The following is a 20,436-nucleotide window of genomic DNA, read 5'->3' on the forward strand; positions in this document are numbered from 1 at the left end:
CAGGACTCAAAAACCAAGTTGGGATGTCTAAGACATCCAGCTTGTGGGCTGAACACCTACCAGATTCTTGACTTTTCCACTGTGAGACAGCCATTGTTCAGGGAGACAAATGCTGTAATCCTCCAGTATTTAAGTATGAAATTAGTCTATCTTCAGAATGTATCATGTCAAGACGCTTGGTTTTAAAAATTGCTGTTTGAGTTTCTGACTTGAGTTCCATAAAAAAAATCAATTAATTTTGGCTTGAGATTAGGATAGAATTTCCAGCAATTTCTAGATTATCCCTAAACATACTAATGTCAACTTATACAACATGTTTATGTGAAGTGGCCATCTCAATATTGAAAATTTAAAAATTAAACTATCTACAACTCCAAAAAACATTAAAGATGCTCATATCAAATATTCAGCCACTACTGAATTCTCTATGTAGACATAGATAACTTCATTAGTCTCATTAATATATTGTTCTTTTGTCTTCAATGGTTTAATCCTAAGTATGTCAAATAATTGTTTTAAAATATTTTTTTGAGATTCATTATCAGTAAGTGTTTGGTTTTTATATACTTACTTTATGACCTAGAGTCAAATAAAAATTTTCTCCAGCAAAAGGTGGGTCACATATTTACTTTAAAATTTTTTATTTGGGGAGGCATGTGCATGTGTACATGTTAGATGTAAATGTTTCCACAGTGGCCAGAAGAGGGTGATGGATCCCCTAGAGCTAGAGTTATAGACTTATGAGCCATCCAAAGTGGGTTCTGGGAACTGAACTCAGGTCTTCTGCATGAGCAGCAAATACTCTTAACTGCTGAGCCATCTGTAGTCAGAAGTTTTCCTGTGTCCTTCCTCCCCACCCCCTGCCACCCCCAGTCTCAAAGTCACTCAGTCCCAAATAAACACACAGAGGCTTATATTAATTACAAACTGTAAGGCCTATGGCTCTTGCTAGCTAGCTCTTTCATCTTAAATTAGCTCATTTCTGTTAATCTATATGTTGCCACATATCCATGGTATTACTGGTCTGCTGGCACCTTGTTGCTCATTGGGTGGAGGGCTGGCGCCTCCCTGACTCCACTCTTCTCCATCTCCGTCTTCAGTTTGAATGTACCGCCTAACCTTACTCTGCTTCATCATTGGCCAAACAGCTTTATCAACCAATGAGAGCAACACACATTCACAGCGTACAGAAAGACATCCCACAGCAGCCATCTCTCCAGCCAGGAAAAAAAAATCTATAGTACAATGATTGCCTTGCTGTCAGCCTAATAAGGTAGGCCTATGTTTTTGTTTTTGTTTTTGCAGCCATGTTCTTTAACCTAAAATCTGAGAAGGAAATGGAGAAAGGATATAGAATTAGGCAGCTCCAGGTAGAAGGTTCAGAGGATGGGGAAGCTTCAGGCTGAAGTGTGGATCGTGTTAAAATGACTGTGTAAAGTAAAATGAGGTGAAATGCATAAAGGGGGCTTTATAATATATTTGTGTCCATAATTGTGGACTTGGCTAAATAGCAAAGGAACATGATTTGAAATTCTGTGAGAACAGAAAGTGTAGAGTCTGGATTGTAGAGAGAAGAGGGGAATTGAGAAAGTCGTCACTGGAAAACGGGTTCTCAGAGTTCAAATTTTAAATAGATATTAGAATTGTACTATTGATGCAATCCAGTGAGTTGTCAGAGTAATGAGGGTATCACAGACTCTGCTTCTAGTGCTCCCTCTCTCTCTCTTTCTCTCTCTCATTCTCTCTCTCTCTCTCTCTCTCTCTCTCTCTCTCTCTCTCTCTCAGCCTGTGGACTTTCTGTCAGTACTTATAGTCGTGTCCTTTCTATATCAGACTTTAAGTTTTGCAAATGTGAAATCTGCTTTAATCGATTCATAAGGTCTTTCTATATATTAAGGCTGTTAATAAGAGTATATATTCTCCACTCAAATAATAAATATTCTATCAGTATTGAATATTGACTATGGTATTTTTTTATTCATACATGGTTTATTTTATGCCTTTCCTCTTAAACATTATTTTTAATTTATGTAAGTAAAATTACCTAAGATTTATAATGAGTCAATTCCCTCATAGAAAATATTTGCTTCAAGAATTATCTGTGATAAGGAATAAGATAGGACTAGATGTTGTGGCACATATATGTAATTCCAGATTCTGGAGGAAAAAGAAAGAGGAAGACTAGCCTGTGTGTTTGTGCATGCACAGCTAACCTGTGTGTGTGCACTCACACATATATTTTCATTATTTAGCTAATCAGTAGCCTTGGGAAATGTATGTCCATCATACTTAGACAACCGCTCTCTCACCAAGCTACATACCCCAACTCTCCCTACCATGATTAGAATTGTATGGAAATTTCTAGATTGATTAATCCCCAATGAAAATCATGAAAATTGAACTAATGAATAAATAATACTTATTGAGTTCTGGCTTGACCATAGTAATTGCTATGCTTCCCTTGGTGATGAACTTGATTATCACCTTAAATTACCTATTACTCTGCCTCCTCTGAATTTGTTATGAAATCATTTGGAAAAACAATTCAATAGCTTTCAATGATAGACTCATTCCTTTCACTAGACCTGTTTCTATTATAAAATGTTAGCATATTTGACATGGGATGTGTCCCACAGGGTCTGAGCTGTTCAAATATAAGTGGACTGATTCATTATAGGCACTGCCATATTTGATGGATTGTTTCTTTGTTTCCTTAATAATGTGTTTATTCCTTTCCTTTCCCTTACTGCCTCTGCTTTCTTTTGTTTTTTTATTACATTAATTTTCAAATCTCATATATATTTACATAATTTCCCCCTCTCTATCATCCCTCCACCCCTTTCCATACCTACCTTATGCCCTCTCAAATTCATGGCCTATTTTTCATATATATATATATATATATATATAATTTATATACATATAGAATAAATATATAATTACAATATGCTGAGTTCATTTGCTGTTGCTCATACATATACGTTTTAGGCATGACCATTTTGTACTGGATAACCAATTAGGGGAGTCATCCCTGGGGAAAACTAATTCTCCCTCTCTCTAGAGTTGTTAATTTCTCTTTATCTAGGCGTGGAACCTTGTGAGATTTCCCTCATCTGCGTTGGCACATCAACTGGTGTTGGCACTGTTCGGGTCTTGTTTAGGAAGATATATTGTTGAGATTTCAGCATGTAGCTTCCTTATCATCTATAGAAGACGCAATCTCACAACAGACTTCCTGGTCCTCTGGCTCTTACAGTCTTTCTACTCCCTGTTCCAACATGTTCCCTGAGCCCTGGGAGCAGCGTTTGTTGTAGATGGATCACCAGGGACTGGCAGTTGTTCTCTGCTTTTTGATCAGTTGTAGCTTTCTGTAATGATTTCCACTTGGTGTAAAAAGAAGAGAAGGAGGAGGAGGAGGAGGAGGAGGAGGAGGAGGAGGAGGAGGAGGAGAAGGAGAAGAAGAAGAAGAAGAAGAAGAAGAAGAAGAAGAAGAAGAAGAAGAAGAAGAAGAAGAAGAAGAAGAGAAGAAGAAGAAGAAGAGGAAGAAGAAGAAGAAGAAGAAGAAGAAGAAGAAGAAGAAGAAGAAGAAGAAGAAGAAGAAGAAGAAGAAGCAGCAGCTTCTATCACGAAGTCCTTCCCCGTATACTTTTCCCTTTAATTTTTCGTACATATGGACCCTAGTTTTCTTCCTAACACCCTGTTATGCTCAAACCGTGTTCACCTTCCTCTATGTGAGGCCTGTGTTCCAGTAAAACCAGAGCTTGGATGAGAGGTCAAGGCTGTTGACCTTGCTTTGGCAGTCATCCCGCCTGACAGGATTCTCACACGTGTAAATCTTTTAGGAAAAACATTGCAGACAGTGTGAGTGACCTGCCTTGGGTCCAGTGACATCATAGGGACCACCCTCTGTGGGACTTTCCCCATCTCTCCCATAACATTTGAACTCAGACAATGGAATCCAAGGCCACCCTGAAGAGGAACAGAAAGAGGAATCACAGAACAGCAGCTTGAAGGAACCAGGGAGATGGTGGACACCCAGGCAGGCCATTCCAGCAGACACCCGATGCTGCCAGGTCCTGGAGGTGTTTGCCTGTGGCCTCTGCTTAAGCCAAGACCTCAAAGCAGTGCTCCTCCTCACAATGAGTTCATAAGTAACTTGGAAACGGCTGAAACCGGAAGGTGTTAAACTGTTCCTTGTGTTTCCTAACTCAGTGGTGGTGGATTTGAAAGTAATTCTTGATGTTAAAGATAATTAATGATGCAAAATGTGTTCTGATTAAAAGTTGAAGTAGAGAAAGGTAAAACAAGTTAATTTGGGTCCCACCTTCCTCACCATCGCTGTCCCAGAGAGGGCACACAGCAGTCTTCTGAAGTGTTCACATCTAACAACTTAGGAAGAAGCCCGAATCCAGCCTTCCGCTTCTCTGCACTGATTGATGCTAAAGCGTAGCGCTGACGCTAAGGGCGCCCTCGTTTTTGTTTGTTTTCTTTTTTCTTTTTGCAATTGTTCTTAAGGCCATTCACTTTAAGGACCCCGGGGGAGTGAGGTGGTTGTCACCTGCTACAGGGTGTGCACATTCTTAGGACCTTTGAACATCATATTACAATACAGCACCCCAATGTTCTTCCCAACCCCAATGGCCAAATAGTTTCACCATAATTGCTAGCAGATTCACTTATCAAATTAGTTAAACTGTTACCAGACAGAAATCAAACCCCCCAAGACAGTGGGCTCGAAGAGAGGGACTCGGTAAAATACTACCAAGTGCTAATCTCAGGCATCTGGGGCTGGGGAGGGCTCCAAAGTCTTGAACACCTTAGTGATGATAGTGATGAGAAAGACTTTAAAAGAAGCTGAACGGGGCGGGGGGGGGGGGGGGTGCGCAAACTAATCAGTGGGTAAAACTTCTTGTTACCAATTCTGACAACAAGGGTTCAACTTCTGGGTCCACACGGTGGAAGGAGAGAATCAGCTCCCACAAGATGTCCTCTGATCTCCACACGTGTACCATGGCACACATGTGGCCACACACACACACACCTTAATAAACAAATAAGTAAATAAATAAATAAATGTAATTTAAAGTAATTTTTTAAGTGGGGCTCCAGAGATGGCTCAACACTTAGGGGTGCTTTCTGCTCTCCCAGGGTGCCCAAGTTCAGTTCCCAGCACCCACATTAGGTGACTCGTAACCACTGTAACTCGAGCTCCAGGGCATCTAGCGCCCTCTTCTGACTCCTCCAGCACCTGCATTCACATGCATATACCTCTCACATAGACCGATGCAAATTCACAGAATCAAAACTAAAATAAATCTTTTTTTTTTTTTAAATCAGCTTTGCAAAAGGCACAGAAACGAAAACATTTGGGCACTCATGGACTCCAGAGTCCAGTCTTCAGAGCTTTTTTGTGCTTCCTACACTGGGGAAGGCCGTGTGTGTGTGTGTGTGTGTGTGTGTGTGTGTGTGTGTGTATGTATGTGTGTATGTGTGCGTGTTTGTGTGCGAACTTCTTTTTACTTTTAGTCCATCATGGACTAACACTTCTATCCAATACAAATGAATAGAACAATTAACCAAATAACAAAGGCATATAAAAGACATGCCTAACTTTTTATTACATGGAACAAATTATGTTTCATTAAAAATTAATATAGAGCCACATTAAATTGCTGTAATTTTCCAAATGCTCATTTTCAGCTTCTGTCCTTGTCTATCCCCTAATGAATCATAAACAGGTCTCAGACTGGCACAAGTCTGCCAGCCACACTTCAAATGACTCAGTCCCTGAAGAGTGTGGCTTGTGAGTCTGCATACAGGTGTCTGGCCTATGAAAGACAGCCCCAGAGGGACAATCAGATGTGTGGCCTTGAGAGCCTCAGGACAGCTGGTCTATCAGCTTCTCCTAAAATACAGGAGTGTCAAAAACATCTCTCAACGCAGCTCACAGGGCCAGCTGAACAACACAGCAGAGAGCCACAAGGCCCGGCTTCGACGTGAGGAGCCGGTCCCAGGCTGAGCATGGTGCACTTGCTCAGACTAGTGCAGCTGCTATAAAAGGCATCCAAAGCAAACACAGCTCTCCCCGCAGCAGACTCAACAGAGCAAAAACCAACACCCAGAAATCGATGAGATGACCCAGTTCATCCTGTTACACAGCCCACTCACTATCTTCAAACCCAGGATCCCAAATACAATAACAAATGAGTCTATTAACTAGGACAGGCTTCAAAAGCCAAAACCCAGAAACTCATTCTTATCAACCAACGCAATTCTCAGAATTTTCCAGGTCAACTACAAGAAAGAGCTATGAGCCTCTCTTCTCCATTGAACTAAATCTCACCCATGTCTAATTGCGGTGTGCAAAGCTAAATCCTTTTTCCTTTCTGCACGGCCAGCCTGCCTCCTGAAGTGTCTAAGCCAGGGGCGTCTCAGAGGGAGGAGGGCAGACCGTGCAGTCCGGTTGAAGGAAACGTGAAGTCTGAAGCCAGCACATAAGGGTTTAGGAGCCATCTGCCAGCTGGGTGATCTAGACAATCTCAGCTTCAGCTCCTCCGTCCATAAAACCAGATGAAGGGCAGCCACCTCCATAGAAACGCAGCTGAAAATGTTTAACCATCTTCAAGAAAAGCTCTGCAGTTGTGAGTTCTGACTACAGAGAAGTAAGCCGGAAGAGATGTTTCAACCACGCCATACTGAAACTGTCCTTTACAGTCTACTTCTTCTTTACATTCAAATCACTGTTACATATCACTCATCATCAGCTCCCAGCACCATTACCTGTTAGAACAGGTAAGACCATGCCTGCCTGGCAACTTGGGAAAATGGCACACAAGGGATCTATTGAGAGAACGTGAGCGGTAACAGAGACCATTTGACAGTTCATGGGACACTTAGAAGGTGCTAACAGGTTCCGTCAGGTAAGTCTGTGGCTTTTCTCAAGTTAGCGCCCAGTGTGACACCTTTTGCCCTCATTAACAGGAAGTCGCCGCTCTGAGTTTGAGTAGTTTGTTTTGTTCAGTATTTGGACAGCTTTGCTGTGGCTGCATCCCTGTAAAATGAAAATGGGACACTACCTACCCCGTGCTGTGGTCTGACATAGTCTTATAAACCTCCAAGTTACTGCAGGTGAGCCATGAGATCTGGCTCAGCTCCAACGCTGTGGACTTGGGCCGATAAACCACTCTGAGCTTATCTCCTCAATTGCAGCCAGAGTCTAATTGCTGCCCTGCCTGCCTCACAGATATAGAAATGAAGACACAAATGATCGTGTAAAGAGAATTTTGGAAGTAACTTAAGATATTCAATTTGCATGTCATTAAATTATGCTATATAACAGATAATATTAATTATTATTCCTATTTTTCTTGCCAAAGAAAGACAATTTTGTAGGATTCTCTTGCCATCTACCAAGCATGACAGTTTTGGTTTTAATTCTTTTTTAAATATAGAAGACAGATTTCATAAATCTTAAAAAAAATTAAACTAAAAGTTATGCAAGTTTTGGTAAGTGTTTCTGGAAAATATTGGGGCTCTCATGCCTAGTCTATCTACGTGTATTCGTACCTACTTTATACTGTATGTACCTGCATATTCATTGTAGACAGAATCCTGCAGAATCCTGAGTCCGATCAAGAGAAGGTCCATCAAAAGGCCTGGCACTGCATTGTCGTCTGTTCCTGGGAAGAATGACGAAATACAGTCCTTGACTTTTAAAAGACATTATTAAGTCCCTGGATAAACATGTGGTCATTTTCAATTAAAATTGAGTCAAAGAGAGTTTGAATAAAAAAATGCGTTGCCAATATTCCCCTTTAATTACATTATTAAACCTCCAAAAAATGTAACTAAAATTTAACCAAACCTGGTCACATTTAAAGAAAATGGCAAGACAAGGAATGTGCTTGCTGTGAAACATATGGGTTTCTCTGGATGGTATCCAGGCAGCAACTAAGCCACACCAATAAAGCCACTAGGATCTGTGCAAGGTTCCATATCTCTCCATCGTAAATCTACACACAAATGAAAAGTGAGATGCATTAGTTTGGGAGGCACCATTTCATGCCAGGAAAAATGTAAGTATTGCTTTAGAGCAGTGGTTCTCAATCTTCCTAACACTGCGACCCTTTAATACAGTTCCTCGTGTTGTAGTGACCCCTAACCATAAAATTATTTCACTGATACTTCATAAGTGTCATTTTGCTACTGTTATGAATCCTAATGTAAATATCTAATATGCCACCTCAAGGGTACTGTGACCCACAGGTTGAGAACACTGCTCTATAGCAAGGCCCATCTTTGAACTGTCCACGACTCACTGGGGTCTTACGGCTTGGGTACTTTTTATTCTTTCACCATTTGTACCACAAGCACTCATCCAGAAATGAGTTCTTCACTGCACTCTGGCAGCACAGACCTGAAACTCCCCAAGCTGATAGATACTTTGTAAACTTGGGTGTGAAAACTCTAACCTCCGGAGCACGTGAGGTGAGAAACTTGTAAGAACAATAACCAAAATCAAAGAAAGGAAGAGAGAAGAAACAACCACCCATCTTCAGAATCCTCTTCATCAGCCACAGAGCAAAGTAGTTCATCCGTGCCCCTCAACGCTGAAGCACCGTAATTATGAGGCTTTCTTCATTTGCTCTGTTTTTCCTGACAGCTGGAGTTTATATGTCCTCAGAGTGTAAGTATCTCCTGCCACATGTGAGTGAATTTCTAGTGATTACATTGTTATACTGGAAACAGTATTTTCCCTCTTACTGTTTCAGCTTATACAACTGCTAACCAGGAAAAGTATAGTAACTAACTATTGGGTAGCATTGCTGTTTTATTGGTCTTGGAAAAGAGTCTAGTGATAATGGTGTTTGCTGTCAGAAGAATTAGATGTCGCTGCTGGATCACGTGAAGTCTTTCGTCTCACTTTATTACAGGTTTCCATACTGAAATTATCGGAGGGAGAGAAGTACAGCCACACTCCAGGCCGTTTATGGCTTCCATCCAGTACCGTGGCAGTCATATTTGTGGAGGAGTCCTGATCCATCCACAGTGGGTGCTGACAGCAGCCCACTGCTACGACTGGTGAGTCCCTCATGCTTTTCCATGTATGCGGTTCTCTGTGACTGAGAAGAGCAACACACATAGAATAAAGTTTAATCAATGAACTAAGTGCAGCGAGATTAACAACAGTGATGAAAGAGAACAATTAAAACAATCTGCTCTAGTAAGTTATGTAGAATGTATGTATTGTCTGTCTCTGGAATGATCCACGTAATGTTCAACATGTTTGTCTCTGGAATGTTCCATGTAATGCTCAGTGGCCCACAAGCAACTGAAATTGCTGAAAGGAAGCCTCTGCACAAGGGTAGGTTACTGTATCCTGTCTGTTTCATTGGGTTTTTCAGAATTGGTGTTTTTATTTAGGTGTTGCAGAATCTTTGGCATACTTAGTAAGTGCAGATAAATTGCAGACGACACTGTCAGTGTATGTATTGACAATGGATTGGCAGATCCTTTAGTTCTTCAGCTTTATGCTTTACCCTAGACATCTGAGGCCCATACTTTGGGAATCACAACAAAAAGAGACAGCAACTTCCCTGGGCAGAAAACAATTATAGAGGATTTATAAAAAGTGACCCACAGCAGGTTATTGGGGGTGGGAATATTTAAAGGGAAGCTTTTCTGACCATGGATGACAACCCCCCAGGTCTCTTTCAGCTTAAGATGAAGTATAAAATCTGTCTTGGGATGCTGCAAAGACAGGCAGTAGAGAGCTGATGGTGTCTGCTTGAGTTTTCTGATTTTGTTTTTTCTGTTTGCATACTTGCTTCTTTAAGCTTCTTGCCTGGATCCCCCATCACCTTCTCTTTTCCTTCCAACAGTACAGCTCTTCACTTAAGAACATGTCTTAGGGGGCTGGAGAAATGGCTCAGTGCTTAAGAGCACTTGTTGCTCTTGCGGAGAATCAGAGTTTGATTCCTAGCACCCTCGTGGTGGTTCACAGCCATTGGTCAACTCTAGTTCCAGGAGACCAGTGCCCTCTTCTGACCTCTGCAGGCACGAGGCATGTGTGTGGTACACAGACATACACACAAGCACAACACTCACACATAAAATAAAATGAATAAATCTAACAAAAAAAAGTTAGCTGGGCATGGTGGCGCACGCTTTTAATCCCAGCACTCAGGAGGCAGAGGCAGGCAAGCATATCTGTGTGAGTTCAAGGCCAGGCTGGTCTACATACTGAGCTCCAGATCAGCCAGGAATAGATATACACTGTCTAAAAACAAAAACAAAAACAAACAAACAAACAACAACAACAAAAACCCCATAGCTTCCAAGGCTTGCTCTCTAGACATCAACAGCATCAAACAGAACAACTGAACTGACTTGATTCTCCCTGCTTTGGGGATATGGTCTGGTTGCCAGATTTTAATGGGACCGTGTCGGAAGATCCAGAGCCTGAAAATGGCGGAAAGACACCGCTTCCATTTCTAAAGAGCAAGTTGCTGGAATCCTATTTCATATCCTTACTCAGCCATGCACCCCCTCACTTCTGTCCTGCTTCCCACATCACTAGAGAATTTCATTCAAGGCGAAGTTTGCGCCTCTCCAACTATGCTTACAGGGCTCACTCAGGCTCATCAGACAAGGAGCTGAATATATAAATGTTCGATAAATGCTTGCGGGAAAGGGAAACCAAGTAGAGGATTTGGGTTGGGGATTAAACGTGAAACAAGGTGCATGGTGTGAGAAGTCCCAGCAGGAAGGTAGATAATGTTCAAAGTTTTAAAATTCATCTAATGGATTTAACTCAAGGAAAGTATATCCCAAATTGGAGGGAGGAGATTGTTTAAAATAATAATATTAATAATAATAGGAGGGAAAGGGGGAGATGGAGGGAGGGAAGGGAGGAGAGGAGAGAGAACTGAAGAGAGGTCTTGGAGTATTAAAAAAGGTCTTAGAGCCAGGCAGCAGTGGCCCATGCCTTTAATCCCAGCACTCGGGGGGGGGGGGGGGGGGGGGGCAGAGCCAGGCAGATCTGTGAGTTCGAGGCCAGCCTGGGCTACAGAGTGAGATCCAGAACAGGCACCAAAACTACATGGAAACCCTGTCTCGAAGAAAACAACAAAAAGAAAAAAAGGTCTTAGAGTTTTTAAAAAAAGTTCTTGCTAAATATCATTTTAAATGGCTGGCATATAAACGACTCTGAAATATGTGGATCGAATTTCCTCCAGGGGACATTTGGGTGTAAAAATGTAGGCAGATCAGTGCTTGGAAAAATATTAAGCCTTATGAAATTCAAAATATTTGTGGAACAGTTCAATGGTGGCTTTCCCACAAATGTGCTCACAAGGATCCTGAGGGAACAGTTTACTAAACCAGGCCTCCCTTCCAGCACAGTGACAAAGGGAGCCAAATTTGGGAGGAAGGCTCTCTCTCTCTCTCTCTCTCTCTCTCTCTCTCTCTCTCCACACATCTACTCCGTTGCTCCTTAGTGCCTTGGCAGTTATCCCATCAGCTATAAAAGGAAATGGATGCCAGGTATGGTAGCACTCTGAAGGCTGGGGCAGGAGGACCGCTAGTTTGAGACTAGCCTGAAATACCTAGCAAGAGCCTGTCTACAAAGAAAGAAAGAAAAGTCAAGGAAATACATTTTAAAAAAAAATACTCTTGCATTGTGTACTTTTCAATGTTTTCAATTATCAGAAGCAAAACTCTTGCCTGTTATCCACTCTCTTCCCTCCCTAAGCCCCTCCCTCTCACCTGCCTAAGCAAGTTATCAAACAGAACCCTCCACGGCCCCTTTCACACACTGTACTCCGTCAAGCTCCCGAGGCAAACCAATGGAACTGGTTTTTGTTTTGTTTTTGGGGTGCTGGGGAATTGAACCCGAGGCCTGTGCCTGCTAGGTAAGTGCTCTACTACCACTGAGTGACATTCCCCAGCCCAAACCACAAGTTCTAATCCTGCCTTGATGTACATCCCAGAGCCTCCACCTAATACATTCTTAGGTTTAATTTGCCGGAACCTCAACTTCCTTGTCTGTAAAATGAGAATCATCTTCACACCCACCTCACTAAGCTGCTGCTTCAGTGAAGGGAACAAATGATAAGCATAGCGCAGAATACACGACCTTAGCACATGTTATGGAGTAGTGTTCTATTGTCATTTGTCATACAGCCTGCCATGGTAATAACCAAGCAATAAACATGATGGCCCACTTGTGTGGATGGGATGGGACTGGGAATATTTTGCTTCCTAACAGCCAGCAACTTCTCTCTGTCTGAGCCAAGAGAGAGTCCAAGAAATAGGAACCCTGCCTTTGATGCCAGACCTCAGGAGCGGGTCTAAGCAGGGACTCTGCTTAGCATCAAGATGGGCTGGACAAAGAAGCAAGTTGCTGGGGGATCTTGCTACAAGGCCAAAGAGTCCAGGGAAGAGCACTAGACTTGGGTCATGAACCCTGAGTTTGGGTCCTGTATCCTCTATGTTGAGATGGGTCACTTTGAACCAGTCAGAGGACTGAAGAGGAACGTGCAGCCCAGTGACTTTAAAACTGAGGAGGGCACTGTTGGGCTCCACTGAGGCAGTATTGACTGCCATCTTCAGAAGACTGTGAAAGAAAAGAAATGTGTTACAGGCAATACCGTGATTCCACTCCACATGTAATTCCATTACAGGGCAGTCTGGGCAGGACGCAGGAAACTGCATACAAGTACCTCCAGATGCTTCAGGCCACTCTTAGAAAAGCCCTGTGGTGTGCAAATGAATGGCCCTGGTATTACTACTTCTCTTCTGTGTGATTCAGATCTCGACTCAGATAAAGAGATGGAGTCCAGTGAGACCACTTAATAAGTAAAGGCACTTAGCAAGCCCGAGCACCTGAATTCTATCCCTGGGACCCACACGGTGGAAGGAGAGAGCTGACTCCTGAAAGTTGTTCTCTGACCTCCATGCACACACCACAGGACATAGACACACAACGTGTGTGTGTGTGTGTGTGTGTGTGTGTGTGTGTGTGTGCACTTTAAGAAAAAGATTTTAAAGAGGTAGAATCCTAGAATTCGGGCAATTTCATTTACTCCCTGAGCAGAAAACTTGACCATGATGGAACAAATTGCAATTGAAAATTCAGAGAGCACGTTGATCTGTATGCGTTTATTAGCCTGTGGCAGTGGAGAGAAAAAATAACGAAAACATTTCGAAGTCCATAGCTAGTGGAGGAACTGGGTGAAAAAATGAATGAGCACTAGAAATCTCAGCTTTCGCTCTTCATGGGCGTCTACCTTCCCCGGAGGTGTTTGTTCCTCACAGTAGTCCTTGGGAGAACTGTTTACAGACACACCCACTTTGCTGTTGGAGTGGTGATCCTGGGGACCTTGTATCCTCACCGCCCTCCGGAGCTTTGGGTTTAGTGGGCATGTTGGATCTGAATTTGAATCAGTCCTAAGAAATCTAATCCAATCCCCTGAGAAATTCCATCTGCATTCTGATTTCGAAATAGGCGAACTTTTCAACACATCGGGCTGGAATTCCCAAAATAAGCTCCTTGGGTAGAAACTGAGCAGTGATTCCAGGCAGTCACAGGTCGGCCACTAGCAGACTCTCCCCGCTGCGGTCACGTGCACATTCTCTGAACCGGACACAGCCGTTCATTCTATTCACTTTACACTCCTGTGCCCTTTTCGATTTTTAAGAACACAAATCCGTGTGTATACGTGTATGTGTTTCTGTTATATCCTGCCTTGCTCTCATTTTCCAGTAGAAAAGTTGGAGTTTTATCAGGAATAAGTACAGTTCTTTTTTTGGTTTTTAAGACTTTTCTATGGAACTCAGTTTGTAATAATCCTGCCCCTGCCTCCCATGATGGGAACTGCGCTGACATATATTCCTTCCTCTTCTTTGTTCTTTTTTCCTTGTTTTTGTTGTTGGTTTGGTTGGTTTTTTTGTTTGTTTGTTTGCTTGTTTGTTTGTTTGTTTGGTGTGTGTGTGCAGCTCTCTACAACTGAGCTACGTCTCTAGGTCATTTTTAGCACATCCTTGTTCTAAGAAATTATTTGAAATGGCTTTCACAAATACACTACAACAGGAAATATCTGTACTATACAAATGGTTCCAACATGCAGCCGAAACTCCCCCAAACAAAATCATTTCTGTTTCCATCACTGGCTATGAATGTACTCATGTATATTTGGTTGATATGTAATAGGCCCATGCCTCCTAAAATGAATCTCCCTAGACAGATAAGCCAGTGGGTAGCCAAGTCCTCACCTTATTCATTTAAACCCCTATCATTGTTGGAAAGATGCAACAGCTCGGCCAGGTGGTGGTGGTGCACGCTTTTAATCCCAGCACTCGGGAGGCAGGGCTAGGTGGATCTCTGTGAGTTCGAGGCCAGCCTGGTCTACAAAGCGAGATCGAGGACAGCCAGAGCTACACAGAGAAACCCTGTCTCAAAAAAACAAAACAACAACAACAACAAAAAAAAACAAAAACAAAACAACAGAAAAAAAAGATGTAACAGGTCTAGAAAGGAAGCACACTGACAGAGAGGCCAGTGACTCGTGATGAAATTCACTGGGGCCTCCATGGCTCCACCTGGCCCTACGCAGGTCTCCTTGGAGTCTCTCCTTGATCTTTCATGCATGTGATGTCCATCATCTCCCACTCTGACTGGTGGGTTTGGACATCATTGTGTTACCTCCGTTTTCTTTGCTCTTGTAGGTTTCCCAGAGGTCACTCTCCCACTGTGGTTTTAGGAGCACATTCTCTTTCAAAGAATGAGCCCATGAAACAAACATTCGAGATTAAAAAACTCATCCCATTCTCAAGATCTCCGTCAGGTTACTCATCACACGATATCATGCTAATAAAGGTGAGTGGATTTGCCTCCCTCAGTCTCTTCAATATTTGCATACAGGATCACTCAGTCAATTAACTACGTGAAAGCATTCTGGTAGCACCCTCCCCATGTTTGAGGTAACTATAATAGTCTGTGAAGGCCCATGTTAGCTCATGTACTCCCCTGAAAGAAAAACAAAAACCACAAAAGCATTAGAGCTATGTTTATATGAGAGAAATCAACAGTACTGCTCACTATGCAGAAGAGCAACATGTCAGCAGCCCCAAAGATCCACAGGAAATGCTTTTCCCCCAAATGCTTTTCCCATTAGCAACTGAAAACTACCACAGTCGTTTATGTCACAGAGCCAACCAAGTGACCTCAGGGAATCAGAAAGAAGCTACGACTTAGTCTAGACCATACTTTGTCCAGTCCAAATGTAGTCTAGACCGTACTCAAGGGCCCTATCCAGCAGGAAGCAGCCCAGCCCACAAAGTCATGACCTATACATGGCGTTCCACAGAAAACCATCCAATACAGGGCAAAGGCCAGTTTGCTCAAGACTGGGTGGAACTCCTACTCTGTATATGTTCCCGTCCCCAAACATCAGTGAGCTCCATGGATAATGGAAAGCACGTTCAGATAAAACAATAGCCAAAAAATGCAGCTGCACACCATCATCTACGTACATTCGAGAGGAAGAGACGCCTTCCTGAGGCAGAGGGACCACACATCCAATGCACAGTCAAATGGGGTCTAATTGCAGGAACCACTGGGGAGGAATAATTTACTCATTTTTTTATCTTTCAGCTTCACACTGCTGCAGAACTCAACAAGCATGTCAAACTGCTTCAACTGAGATCCAAAAACTATTTTAGAGATGGAACCAAATGCCAGGTGACTGGCTGGGGAGCCACCAACCCAGATCTGTTAAAATCCTCTGACACCCTGCAGGAAGTCACTGTTAGCATCATAAGCAGAAAGCGTTGCAACAGCCAAGGCTATTACAACCGCAACCCTGTTATAACCAGGGACATGATATGTGCAGGAGATGCCAAAGGCCAAAAGGATTCGTGCCAGGTAAGCATCCTCATTCAGAGTGGTATCTCTGACTATGGTGACCACTGAACTGCAGTCACTTTGGCATTTTCTGACCCCGGGGAGGGGGGAAGGCATGGAGAATAGGAGGGCATGATTCTGAAAATTCACTGTCTACTCCTGTAGCATCCTCTACTCTTATGTATCTACTAATGTGAACTTCTCCAGCATTTAAGCTGCTTTCATTAAATGCTTGTTCATCAGACAACAGACTATATCTTTATGGGTGTCCACTGAAGGGCATTCCCATCCTTAGAAAGTCTACCAGCCCTGAGGTCACAAGTAGAAGATAACTGACCCCCCAAAAGGACCATCTTTTAAAGTGATCATTAGAGGGCACTGAAAGATACATGTGCCAGAAACTCAGAAGTACAGCATATGTTTCTTAAACAACATGGACTTCTAAGACAAAATGCCATCAGCTGCATGGCTTAAAGCCTACAAAAATTTGTTTTTCACTGTTCTGGGAGTTGGAACGTCCAGATAAGGATGGGTAGTAAAATCGGTGTCTCATGAGGGGAGCATTCTGCTTCATAGACTGTCTCTTTAACTTCCTGGCAGAGGTGGGGAGTCTGTAGAGCTTGTTTTGATTGGGGCTTTAACCCCATTCAGGAGAAACCCCGCTGCATGGTCTCACAAATCCCTACGTCAACCGGCAACCCTTGGAAGACTGGACTGCTCCACATGATGTAAGGGACACAAACACTCAGACCATAGACTGGCTAACAAAAAGGAACCATTGTTCTCTTTCAGAATCCTTTGTGTACAGAGATGGCGAGAAAACATTTGGTGCACATTTTAGATGACTAATAAGTAGCATAGACGACGTACTAATTTTAAGTTATTCTTACACTGTGTTTATTTATCTACTTATTATGTGTCTGGACATATAAATGCATGCCACAGCACACACATAGAGGCCAGAGGACAACTTGTGGGAAGTTCCTCCTTCCACCATGTGGGTCCTAGGGGTGGAACTCAGACCATCAGACCTGGTGACAAGCACCTTTACCCACTGAGCTAGATCTTGCTGGTCCCGGTTTACTAATTTTTATTGTTGTTGTTGTTTTTTGTTTTTCAAGACAGGGTTTCTCTGTGTAGTTTTGGTGCCTGTCCTGGATCTCGCTCTGTAGACCAGGCTGGCCTCGAACTCACAGAGATCCGCCTGCCTCTGCCTCCCAAGTGCTGGGATTATAGGCTTGTGCCACCACCGCCCGGCTACGGATTACTAATTTTTAAAAAGAAGAGTTTAATACTCACACCCTACTAGAGTAAGCCTTACTGGGTCGGTTCATTAAGCCTCCAGAACTTCCCGAGACCACTACCCTCCTAACTAAGTGAACATCCCTAACTAGCCCTGGAAAGGTCCTGCACTTTGCCATGTGACCAGCAGCCGAGACAGGCACTGGTGAAAGCCAGCTCTCTGACCAAAAGGCCACACCGTCTCCTCTATGACCGCTCCGCTTGTGACAGAATCCAGTTCCGTGCGTTGTTAGAGTGGGTCCTGTGTAATCACCCAGGGGGCAGGTGGTTACACACCCTGTGTCATCTTCAAGTGTGTGCTAGTGACAAATTTTTTTTTTTAAAAAGGAAAAATGACGGGAAGTGCAACATAGCTCCTCCCGTCACACCATTTACCGTGTTCCATTTTTCTTTTCTGCTGGTCTCAACAACAACTTGATTCCAAGCTCACTGGTGTCAAACTGACACTCACAATTTCGAGGCTTATTTTATCTCGGTGGATAATTTCAAACTCTAGGTCTGCCTGTTCTTTAACTAGCAAAGCTCAGAAGCCACTGATTCCCAAAGGGAGGTGTTGACACAGACAGAGGGCAGAGGGAACAGAGGCATAAAATGGGCAGAGAGACAAATCCATGGTTACAGGCAGAGATGCAAACACAGAGAGAAGCAAACACAGATAGACAGACAGACAGACAGACAAACAGACACAGAGGCCTATTCTGAATAAGGGGCTATGCTGGGTACTCTGGGTCACCAAGAAACCAAAGACTCTGTTAGTAACACTAGAAAACAACAGTGCATTTAGGAAACTTCAGCAGCTTCTCACTAAATACCTGCCGGTTTTCCTTCTCCAGGGAGATTCAGGGGGCCCCTTGGTCTGCAAAGGTGTCTTCCACGCCATAGTCTCTGGGGGCCTTAAATGCGGCATCGCCAACAAGCCCGGAATCTACACCCTCTTGACTAAGAAATACCAGAGTTGGATCAAAAGCAAGCTTGCCCCGTCAAGAGCAAAGTGAGACTGCAAACCATTTTCTTGGATCTGCGAGCCCCTTGCTTCTTTTTCGGGGACGTGCTCGAAGATGCACTTCATCTGCAGATGTCGCTAGCTGTAGGAGGACGGTGGGACAGCTTGGGCATTTTTCTGTGCCTTAAAAACTCACTTTGTTTATCGCTGTCTATAGACAGCAGTAAATAAATAAATGGCTGAATTTGAGATAAAAAAATCAAAAAAAGAACTCAGTTTGTTAAGGAACCATGATCTTTTCCATGTGTATTAATGATTTGTTTTTACCACATTGATTTCATTCTAAATAAATTGTGAAAGTCTGTCTTTGTCTTTATGGATTCCAAGTAATATCTGTAGATGAATTTCTAAATGTCTTAATAAATAAAAAAACATGGAGCCAGAAATTTGGGTTAAAGCCTGAGAGAAAGATCAGAGGAATAGGACAAACCACGAGCTAACCTCACCTCACCAACTCCGCAGCTTCCAAAGAGAGCGACTTCCTGTCTACCTAGGCTTATATACCTTGCTGTTCTGCCATCTGATTTGCTCTTTGTCTAGCTACATCACTTTCTCTTCCTGGCCAGCTCTGTCACTTCCTGTCTGTACAGACCTCCAGGTTTCTGTGGTTGGTACTGGGATTAAAGTCGTGTGTCACCACGCTTGGCTCTGTTCCCTAGTGTGGCCTTGAACACACAGAGACCCTGCCTGCTAAGTGATAGGATGAAGGACGTGTGCAACCGCTGCATGACTTCTTTGTTTACTTAAAATGGCTTGCTATTGCCTCTGATCTCCAGGCAAGCTCTATTTATTAAAGCACAAATAAAGTATCACCACATTTCAGCACAAATAAAATATCACCACAAATATCCATCCTGCTTCCATCCATACTCCTCAAAGGGCAATGAGGTGTCTACATGAGACAATAATGGTACCTCCTCCAACTACGCTTGGGTTGGGATTTCTGCCATATCATCACTTGCTATTAAGATGCTTTTAGTTATTGTAAGAACTTTTAAGGTGCTTTCAATGTGTTAAATGCTTTTTTAAATGAGTGTTTAATTATACGATACAGTATTAACAACTATAGATACTCAAATATAACAGATCTTCAGCATTTACTCATCCTGGAAACTTTATACACAGTGAAGAATAACCTCCCATTTTCCTCATTCCTCATCCCTACCAACTACCACTCTGCTCTAAGCGTCTGTGAACTTTAGTACTATTGTGAAAATAATAAACAGAAATACAAGCTCAATGCAAAAACTATCACCATGGTACACACAAATATTTGGGTGGTAACTGTTGGTTCATGTCATACTCCGTTCCAGAAAGAGTTTAGTTAGATGTGTGAAATACCTGCAACAGAACAAAACACAGAATTAAAAATCAGTGGGAGACGATTAGGGGAGAAAGGGGGAAATGAAAGCAAGAGAGAGGAGGGGAGGGGAGGAGAGAAGGGGAGAAGGGAGAGGGGAGAGGAGGGGTGCCCACATGGCACTCTTCTACAGTGAGTTTCTGTCTGAACATTTGCTAGGAAGATTCTCATATGGCCTTGTGCTTTGGCCCAGAAAGAACAATAAGTTATATGACTTATGGTGTCAAGGAAATAAAATTAAGCTTCTTGTACAAAACTAAGACTAGACAGAACTGTCCTCCATGATCCTTTTAAGGACACTGACAATCTGTACATCATATGTCACATGAGACCCATAAATTTGTGCGATTTTTAGATGCTAATAAGAACGAATATGAAATGAGACAATAAAAATAAAACTTTAAGAGGATTCTCTGCCATGTTTCCCAGACCTCTACTAACTATATCAGTGTCTAAAACCATGAGATTATTTGTTATACAGATTGTATTGACCTTTTGCCCCCAAATTCTGGTTGAATGGACTTAAAAGTAGACCTGAAAGTCAGAAGTATTTTAAAGGAAGTCAGTTAGCCAGGCGTGGTGACACATGCCTACAATTCCAGCACAAGGCACACTTCAGCAAAAGGAGCAAGAGTTTGAGGCCAGCCTGGACCTCAAAGAAAGATCTTATCTAAAAAATAAATAAAAATAAAAACATCAGCTGATTCTAATAAATTGGAAAATCTAGAAGAAACTGGTAATATATAACTTTTATAACATCTTACAAGAAGATGACACTAAGTGGTAGGGATTTTTTTTTTTTTTGAAAAAGCATACATATAAATTCTGCATTGTAAACTAGTGATTTATAACCAAGGTTCAAGTCCC

The 20,436-nt window shown here is 42.6% G+C and overlaps 1 protein-coding gene across 1 annotated transcript; it reads left to right on the forward strand.

Moving 5' to 3' along the window:
* The first annotated feature begins 8,625 nt into the window (after positions 1-8,625).
* Positions 8,626-18,201, forward strand: Gzmk (granzyme K). The gene is made up of 5 exons (XM_059276757.1): positions 8,626-8,686; positions 8,934-9,081; positions 14,728-14,878; positions 15,656-15,925; positions 18,040-18,201. The coding sequence occupies exons 1-5, from the start codon at positions 8,626-8,628 to the stop codon at positions 18,199-18,201; spliced, it is 792 nt and encodes a 263-aa protein (XP_059132740.1).
* The last annotated feature ends 2,235 nt before the right edge of the window (positions 18,202-20,436 follow it).

The sequence above is a fragment of the Peromyscus eremicus genome, chromosome 11 (genome assembly GCF_949786415.1).
Source record: "Peromyscus eremicus chromosome 11, PerEre_H2_v1, whole genome shotgun sequence".
In the NCBI taxonomy this organism is placed as follows: Eukaryota; Metazoa; Chordata; class Mammalia; order Rodentia; family Cricetidae; genus Peromyscus; species Peromyscus eremicus.